We start from the raw sequence: 9,287 nt of genomic DNA on the forward strand, positions 1-9,287 counted from the left end.
AATGACTAATTTAGAATGGATTTTTTTTTTCTGAAATGAAAATCATTTTTTTTAGGACGATGTTGTTAGATTAAAAACTCGTTATGTAATGTTCTAAAAATCAGATACAAGCTATAGTTGGGGGTTAAAAATAAAATTAATTCTAATTTCCTCTTACATATTTAAAATATATATATATATATATATTTTTTTTTACAATGCCCTATTTAAAAAATTATTGAATCCATCACTACTTGGAAATATTGGAAACCGGATGCAGGGGAACATGGATCTCATTTTTTTTATTCGAGATGAAAATTTTTTCCCCTTTTTTGTGAATAAAGACATGAAATATGTAGAGTAATCTTGAAATTAATTATAATTTCCTCTTACATATTTAAAAGATATATATATATATATATTTTTACAATGCCCTATTTAAAAAATTATTGAATCCATCACTACTTGGAAATATTGGAAACCGGATGCAGGGGAACATGGATCTCATTTTTTTTATTCGAGATGAAAATTTTTTTCCCCTTTTTTGTGATAAAGACATGAAATATGTAGAGTAATCTTGATAAATACTATTAAAAGTGCGGATTTTTTATCCTTTATTCTTGATTCATAATTTTTTAGTCAAATAATTATACTAACAAAATTGTATTTATCAAGAGTAAGAAGTAAATATACTCATACACTCAAAAATAAATTCTCATTTTTTCAAACATGTTACACCTCAAATAATAGGAACTAGTGTGTTACCCGTACTATTGCATGGATGTATATTTACCTATTTAATAGAAAGTGTGTTCAATTGATAAGTTATCTATTAATGTCTGAAATTAATTGATAAGTAATTTTATAGAAAATTTATAATTTTATATTAATTAAAAATTAATAGAAAGTGTGTTCATTTGATAAAGTTATTTATTAAACGCATAAATGTCTATATACACACAAAGCAACACTAAAAAAGTAAACCAACACTAAAACAACAGAACATCAAAATTCGAACCGAAAAAAAATCAAAATCATCTGAAATAATGACTGGATGTGATTTAATAACCAAAATTGAAAAGAAAAAAAGTTAAGAAAGAATATTATCTCAGCTCAACAGAATTCTCCTAACTAAAATCAAGTTCAACAGATTTGAAATCCATAGCCAAACAAATTTAACTTTCTAAATTCTCCCGCCTACCTTCGAAAATTAAAATTGAATTTGAAACCTAAATCCCAAGAAATTTCCAACCTTTAACTGGAAAAGAACAAAACCTTTTGCCAACTAAACCCTAATTCACCTATTTCGCTTACTTATTGGAGCTGAGAAATTATTCATAATTTCCTTTTACGATATTCTGTTTTATCTTTGCAGTTAAGGCTTATGCCTTTTTTGTTGTAAATCTACCCATGACTGCAACTGTTGACGAACTTGATAAGCTTTTCAAGCAATTGGAGCTGAGAAATTATTCATAATTTCTTTTATGATGGAATTGAAGTTAGGAGTAATAAGGTCTATTTTTTTTGCTCATAAATTCAGAAGATTTTTTTTCATGTAACAATAAAAAAAAAAAAAAATTAGCTATGACCCTTCTAATATCAAAGCATCAAATTAATAACTTCGAAAATAACCATCGTACATCAATAATATTCTAATTTCTCATATTTATGAAGCATAGTCAGATAAAACCATCACAATATAAAACATGAGAACCATAATTGAAGTATTTTCATAAATAGAGGTCGACAAATGTCAGATAACAACAAAAAATGAAGGCTTATAAAGAAAAGATCATCATAAAAATAGGAAAAACTCATACCCATTAGAAAGAAGTAAAAGCATAATCATCAAGAAAAAAATTAGTTATTTCCTACCAACCTTCTTATGTTATGCACTCGCGAAAGAGGGAAAGCGTCAGGGATCGAGGGACAATCTCAAAATCGAAGAGTGAAAGGGCGGCTAGGGCACATATTGAACCCACCAAAATTTCCTTCATGTACAAAAAAAGAGAAAAAAACTTGCTTTTCCAAACAAAAACAAAAAAACACAGAAATCATGTGATGAAGGGCTCACACCTAGTGCTGGAACTTTGGACGGGCCGCCCGCGACCGCCCGAAAAGCCCGAGGATTTGTCCGACCCCGAGCCCGATCCGCCCGAGCCTGAATTTCACCTTGAACGGGCCGCGGGCTTGTATTCGGCGGCCCGAGCCCGCCCGAATTACCTGAATTTTTTAAACTTTTTTTTAATATTAAGTTATTTATATATATATATATTAGTATTACAATTTATATATATATATATATATATTACAATTTGAAATGAACACACGAACTCGGGTTTTCGGGTAGAATTCGGGTAAAAATTCAAAAAATAGCCGTTTTCGGGCAACTCGGGTTTTCGGGCAAAATTCAAAAAACTAGCCATTTTCGGGTATTCGGGCACCTCGGGCGGGTCGGGCAATTCGGGCAGGCGGGAAAAATTCGGGCAAAATTCAAAAAAATTCAAAAATTCGAGCTTCGGGTCGGGCAATTTGGGCACACCCAATTTTCGGGTCGGGCAGTTCGGGCTTGGTCGGAAAAATTCAAAAAAATCCCGGCGGACGGCAGCGGGCAAAGGTGGACATGTCAAATTCGGGCTGCCCGAGCCTGAACCTGAATTTCTTGCTTGGGCGGGCGGGAATTAGGCCGGCTCGCCCGAGCCCGAAAAAATTTGGGCTTCGGGCGGCCCGCCGACCCGAAGTTCCAGCACTACTCACACCCACAACACTTTGTCTTTGGTAATGGCTGGTCTCCTCTCACAAACCCACGTAGAGATTGTCGAAATCCAAAGATACCGAGAAGAGAGAACAGTAGAAAGAGAGGCGGCCATAGTGAATGATTGTACGAAAGTACTACAAAGAGAGTGTGGCCAGAGTGAGAGTCGGTGAGACTGTGACTTTTTTTTTATCTGAGAAAAACCTACGAGCTTCTACGGAGAAGGAGAGGAGAAGAGAAGTGAGAAGACAAAAAGCCCTTGCCTAGCAAAGCAAAAAGAGAAGAGAAAGGAGGGGCAAATTAGACATTTCACAGAGGGATAGGGACACACTGGGTATTAAAAGAAGTGAAACATCAAAAGGGAAGGGTAAAATTGGAAAACCACTGTTCAAAGAACAATGACTTTCCCACCTCCTTTAGTAGTATTGTATAATATGGAGAAAAAGGAAAATATGTCAAGATTTGAGATGAATTAAAATTAATAGGCCAATAGTTTACATAAGTTAATAAATAGGCCAACAGTTTACATAAGTTAATAAATAGGCCAAATTACTATTTTCGTCCATAACTTGCCTGGTTATGAACCATAACTTGAAAAGTTATTGTTCATAATTTGTCTGATTATGAACCATAACTTGACAAATTTATCCATAATTTATCTGATTATGAACCATAACTTGACAAGTTATGACCTATTAATTTTTATAACTAAAAATTGACCTATATATTTTCTTAAGTTTTTCATATGGGCTTATTTTCTACTATTTCCCTTTTATTCCAATTGGGTCGTGCCTCTGGACATACATTTGCAGGACCCAAAAAAGCCCATATATAAATTTGCCTACTGAATAGCCATTGCAATTTACATACGGTAGATTTTGTTTTAGATACACATATATAAATCCCCTCCTTTCTGTAATCAAACGGCAAAAACAATCAAACCTGTGTGTTCTTCTGTTGACAAATGGCATCACAAATTGGGCAAGGACAGAAAAAAAAAAAAGAAAAAAAAAGATGGGCAGTTTTATTGAGATTGAAAAGAGGCTTAGATTGAAAGACACGGATCAAAAAGTAAGAAAAAGTGGTCAAATTCCATGAATATGGGCAAACCAGAAATATCGGCTCTTGATTCGTTACCTCCATTTGTAACACATTTTTTTTACTCTTTTTCCCTTTCTTCAAGAGAACAAAAAATTCCACAAAACCATAGCCACAAGCTATTCTATACTTACCTTCATCACTAACACCAAGAATTTGTAACGCCCTCTTTCGTTAGGCTCACTCATAAGCTATAGGAAATTGACATAATATCAAATACAAAACTCATTTTCATTTTATAGACACACTCGTAATAGCTTAAGGAGCAATGTCTAGTACTCTCAAGGGATCGGTTTATTTTCTTCCACTTCTTTTCTTCTTGCTTTCGGCGTCTTTGGTTTCACAAAATCGGCAAGTTATCGCGTCGTCATCGTCGTCGTCGTCGGATCAAGGGCCGAGCTACCGAAGATTGGATCCTCTGAGAAGTTTCAAGTACTACAATGGAGTTTACGATGTCAGAAATGAGCATTATTGGGCTGTACGCTTAATTATTTCTTCACCCTTCAATATAATTGTCACTGCACTTTTACATAATTATAACTTTTTTTTTTCAAAAAAAAAGAAGTAAGAACAATATGACCCACATGAGAAATGTTTATCCTCTATAATATGAACATAAAAATAACTTTTGGTTCATAAAATAAAAAGAGACCTTTGGTGAGTTAAAACTTAAAAAAGTAGGGATTGATTTGATGTGTTTTTTTTCCTCATATTTTTCAGTCTACGGCATTTACAGGAGTGCATGGATATGCAATTGCAGGAGTTTGGTTGTTATGTGGGATTGGTTTCGGAGTTTTCATGATTTTGAAGCATCAAAGCATAAGCAGTTGGCCAATTAAAGATTTCTTGGATCACCACTATTTGCTAATGTTCTTGATGGTCATTTTCTTTACCTTTCTTGCCATGTAAGACTTTCCTTTGCTTCAATTCTCTTGTTTTTTTTTTTTAATTTATATTTATTATTTATTATTATTTTGTGTGTGTGTGTGTGTGTGTGTGTTTTTTTTTTTTTTTTTTTTTTTCTTTTGCATATGTAGTCTTAAAATCATTTGATGCTTTCTTACATATAGTGCCAACGACAAAACACAGTTTTTTTTTAATTTTTTAATTTTTTAATTTTTATGGAAGTAGCAAATTAGATCTTGTCCCATAACAATTATATGGACTCATACAAGAAAAATATTATTGCTTTGTTGTTGTTGTTGTTGTTTTTTCTTTTTTTTTTTTTTTTTTTTTTTTTTTTTTGGTGGTGTAGTTTGTTAACTAAAAAAAGTGTGAAATTCCTTATTGGGATTTTACCTGACTCTTCATTATGTTTGGCTTCATATATGTGCTTGGTGGATTTGAAGAGTTACATCAAGTGTTGTCCTCTTAGCAAACCAAAGCTCTGTAAGGAGAATGGATAAATTGAAGGGAACCCTTTTCAGTGTAGGCGGGGACGCTCGAAGAAGCATTAGAAAAGTTGTGAATGCAATGACACAAATGCAGTACCTCTTGGTCCCATATGATCCAAGCATGGCTGTGACTTTAAACACGACAACCCGTCGACTGGGAAGCGAATCGCGAGCTGTCCAATGCTTCATCGAGAAGAACGGGCATTCCATTGATCGTGCTATTCAAACTTCGTAAGTGTTTAAATCAAGCTTAAATTGATGTGTAATAGTATCAAAAGTTGAGATCTATCATGTCATTGGACTCTATATTTGGCATTGCTTTGTCCAAGTTACTTTTTGGCTTACAGCTGAGTGATCAAAAGGTTGTTGGACAATTTTTTGAAAGAGTTTTAACCCTCAAAGAAACGTTTCTAACCATAACCACAAAATATGACTTCTAATAAAATTTATAATGTAAAAAGATTTTAAAAACTCCGTCTATGCATTTGTATAGCCGGTCCCAAGCCCGGGTAAAGGAGGAGGGTTACGGTAGGTTGACAGCCAGCGTAAAAATAAGTCACTCTCATGGATTTCACTTACATAGAATCTGTTGGGGCGTTCCCTACGTGCGGCGCGCTATGTCGGGCCCTGGGTATAGTGTTAAATAGGCAAGGGGGTCTTCGCACATTCATGGACGTGTGCGGGGGAAAAAGTGAGCCCATGACCCATGTTAGGCCCCGGATATGGTGAAAAATATGCAAGGGGTCCTTGCACATTCATGGACGTGTACAAGAGACATAGCTAGCCCATGATAGAAAAATTCGTTTAGTTAGTTGGAATGTAGGTTCTTTAACTGGTAAATCTATAAAGTTAGTAGATGTTATGATAAGAAGAAGAATTAACATTTTATGCTTACAGGAAACGAAGTAGACAGGAGAGAAAGCAAAGGAGATTGAAAATTTAGGACACGAGTTATGGTATACAGGTTGGGAAAGGAATTGCAATGGAGTTGGTATTCTAGTGGACAAAACTGTGAAGGATGGCGTAGTTGAGATTAAGCGAATAGGGGATAGAATTATTATGCTCAAATTGGTACTAGGAAATAAGTTCATCTATGTAATTAGTGCTTACGCTCCACAAATAGGATTGGATGTAGAAACTAAAGTCAAGTTTTGGGAAGACATGAATGACTTAGTGTGTCGTATAGGCAATGAGGATAACATTTTCGTTAGATGAGATTTCTATGGGCATGTTGGTAAGGATAGGGAAAACTTCGAAAGGATCCACGGTGGTTTTGGTTTTAGAGCTTGAAACGAAGAAGGAAAATATATTTTAGAATTTACGTTGGGACATGATTTTATTATAACAAACACATTTTTTCAAGAAAAGAGATTCTCACTTGATCACTTTTAAGAATGGGAGGAACTTGAGCCAGATAGATTATTTTCTCACAAGGTATAGAGAACATTCTCTATGTAAGAATTGTAAAGTAATGCCTGGAGAAGTACTAGCCACCTAACATATGTTAGTGATCTTAGATGTGAGCATTAAGCTTTGCTGTAGAAGGACTAAGATAAACCACCTCCCAGGAACTCGTTGGTGGCATTTGAAGGAAATAAAGCAATTACACTTTAAAGAGAAGTTGTTAGATGAGGCTATTTGGTCATATATAGGCGATGCAAATACTATGTGGGATGCCATGGCCAGTTGCATTAGAAAAGTGGCAAAGGAGGTACTAAGGAAATCTAGAGGTAAAGGCCCCCCAGGGAAAGAAACCTGGTAGTGGAGGAAGTTCAAAAGGTTATTAGGACCAAAAGGGATTTATATTGAGATTTACCAAAGTATAAGGATGTTGAAACTTTTAATAGTACAAAGAAGCAAAGAAAGAAGCTAAGCGAGCAGTTGGTAAGGCTCATTCTACTTACTTAGATGAGGTATATAGGAAACTTGGGACTAGAGAAGGAGAAAAGGATATATAATAAACTAGATAGGATAAGAGAAAGAGTGGCGGGACCTAAATAAAGTGAGGTGTGTTAAGGATGATACGGATCAGGTTCTGATAAAAGATAAAGACATTAGGGAAAGGTGAAGGAGTTACTTTGAGAAGCTTTATAATGATGATCATGCGATAGAGTTTGACGGTCTTAGGTCATAAGGAGAACCTAATGTGATGTATATAAGAGGAATTAGAGTTTCGGAAGTTAAAACTGCACTATGAAAAATGAAAAAGAGGAAGTCACGTGGGCCAGATGATATTCCAATAGAGGTTTGTATGGCATTAGAAGATGTTGAAATTGTGTGGCTCACTAAGCTTTTTAATGAGATACTAAAGAAGAAGCATATGCCTGATGCATGGAGGAAACGTATTCTTGTCTCTATCTTCAAGAATAAAGGAGATGTGTTGAATTGTAATAATTATAGGGGCATAAAGTTAATAAGCCACACTATGAAACTTTAGGAGAGTGTTATTAAAAGGAGATTAAGGGTCATAACTACCATCTCAGGTAACCAATTTGACTTCATGCTAGGTAGATCAACCACGGAAGCCATTTTCTTCTTAGGATGTTGATGGAAAGGTACAAAAAAGCTAAGACGGACCTACATATGGTCTTTATAGATTTTGAAAAGGCATATGATAGGGTGCCAAGGGAAGTTTTATGGTGGGTGCTAGAAAAGAAAGGAGTGCATGTGAGGTATATCAAGGTAATTAAGGACGTGTACGATGGGGTGGTCATGAGTATGAGAATTGCTGGAGGCTACACAGCAGAGTTTCCCATTCAGATCGACCTTCATCAATGATATGCTCTTAGTCCTTATCTTTTCACCATTGTGGTGGATGAGCTGACAAGAGAAATCCAAGATAGAGTTCTTTGGTATACGCTTTTTGCGAACGATATAGTTTTAGTTGATGAACATAGGGAATGAGTTAACCGTAAGTTAGAACTGTGGAAACAGACTCTCGAGATGAATGGATTTAAGTTAAGTATGACGAAAACTGAATACATGCATTGTAGGTTTAGTAACTCAAGTAATTAGAGTGATGGGATTTCTTTAGATGGTGTGGAGATTGAGGCTTCTAGGAAGTTTAGGTACCTTGGGTCTATAGTACAGTTCGAAGGAGATATAGAAGAGGATATTCAACATACGATTAAGGCAGGGTGGGTTAATTGGAAGAATGCTACGGGAGTTTTATGTGATGGCAAGATGCTTATTAAGTTGAAAGAAAAGTTCTATAGGACTGTAATCCACCCAGCTATGTTATATGGTAGTGAAATTTGTGTTAGTCTCCGAATCGAATTCAGATGCGGAAGCGTGGTGCGGGGAGGAGGAGGATCGTGTTTAACAAAAATTTTCATAAAACCTTTGAGATACCCTATAGATTATATTAATTTATGCACGAATAAATTAATCTCATTAACTTATATATATCAATAACTCAATCAGGAAAAATACCTGGAAGCTGACTCGGATGATAACTTGAGTTCTTTGACCACGAACAGTCATTGCTCCAATCTTTGTGTTTCAAAAACCAATGTCTTCCACGTCAATTCCTAGAATCCACGAAGACGTGTGTGTAGGCACACATGAGACAAAACGGGCTACAATAAACACTCAAATTTTCATAAACACCATCGCATGCACGATGTGGAATTTTTTGGAGAAAAATTTTTCCTTCTCTCTATTAGGGAATTTCGGCCACCTCTAAAATTAGGGCAAAAATTAATTCCGAAAATTGTCTCAAAAATTGTCACAAAATTTTTCTACTATTCTCTTATTTATAGAGTAGAAGTCAAACTTCTAGAAGGAATCAAATCTCTATCTCTAATTTGAATTTCGAAACGAAATCTCCTCTATCCCTTATCCCTTAGTGTGGCCGGCCAAGATGGGGATTCTCATCCCTGTGTGGCGCCAATATCAGATAGGGAAGGAAGAGAAAATCATCCTTTATCCTGTAGTCCAATTTTGACTCAAATTTAAATTCCAATTTAAGTCAAACTTAAATTAATTTGAATTCTAAATTGAACAACTTATCAAATAAGTTTAAATGGATAAATCTAGATGTGTTCAAATTCAAATTTAAA

General features: G+C 35.1%; 1 protein-coding gene across 1 annotated transcript in view; it reads left to right on the forward strand.

Annotated features, from left to right (window-relative positions):
* Positions 1-4,077: 4,077 nt before the first annotated feature.
* The window catches only part of LOC21392719, a 16,052-nt gene continuing 10,842 nt past the window's right edge, over positions 4,078-9,287 (forward strand). The window contains exons 1-3 of the mRNA XM_024169685.1: positions 4,078-4,310; positions 4,553-4,737; positions 5,182-5,457. Of these exons, the coding sequence (XP_024025453.1) occupies positions 4,101-4,310; positions 4,553-4,737; positions 5,182-5,457 (671 nt within the window). The 5' untranslated portion in view covers positions 4,078-4,100. The remainder of the gene's footprint in view (positions 4,311-4,552; positions 4,738-5,181; positions 5,458-9,287) is intronic.

This window comes from Morus notabilis, unplaced genomic scaffold (assembly GCF_000414095.1).
Source record: "Morus notabilis unplaced genomic scaffold, ASM41409v2 Scaffold29, whole genome shotgun sequence".
Lineage (NCBI taxonomy): Eukaryota > Viridiplantae > Streptophyta > Magnoliopsida > Rosales > Moraceae > Morus > Morus notabilis.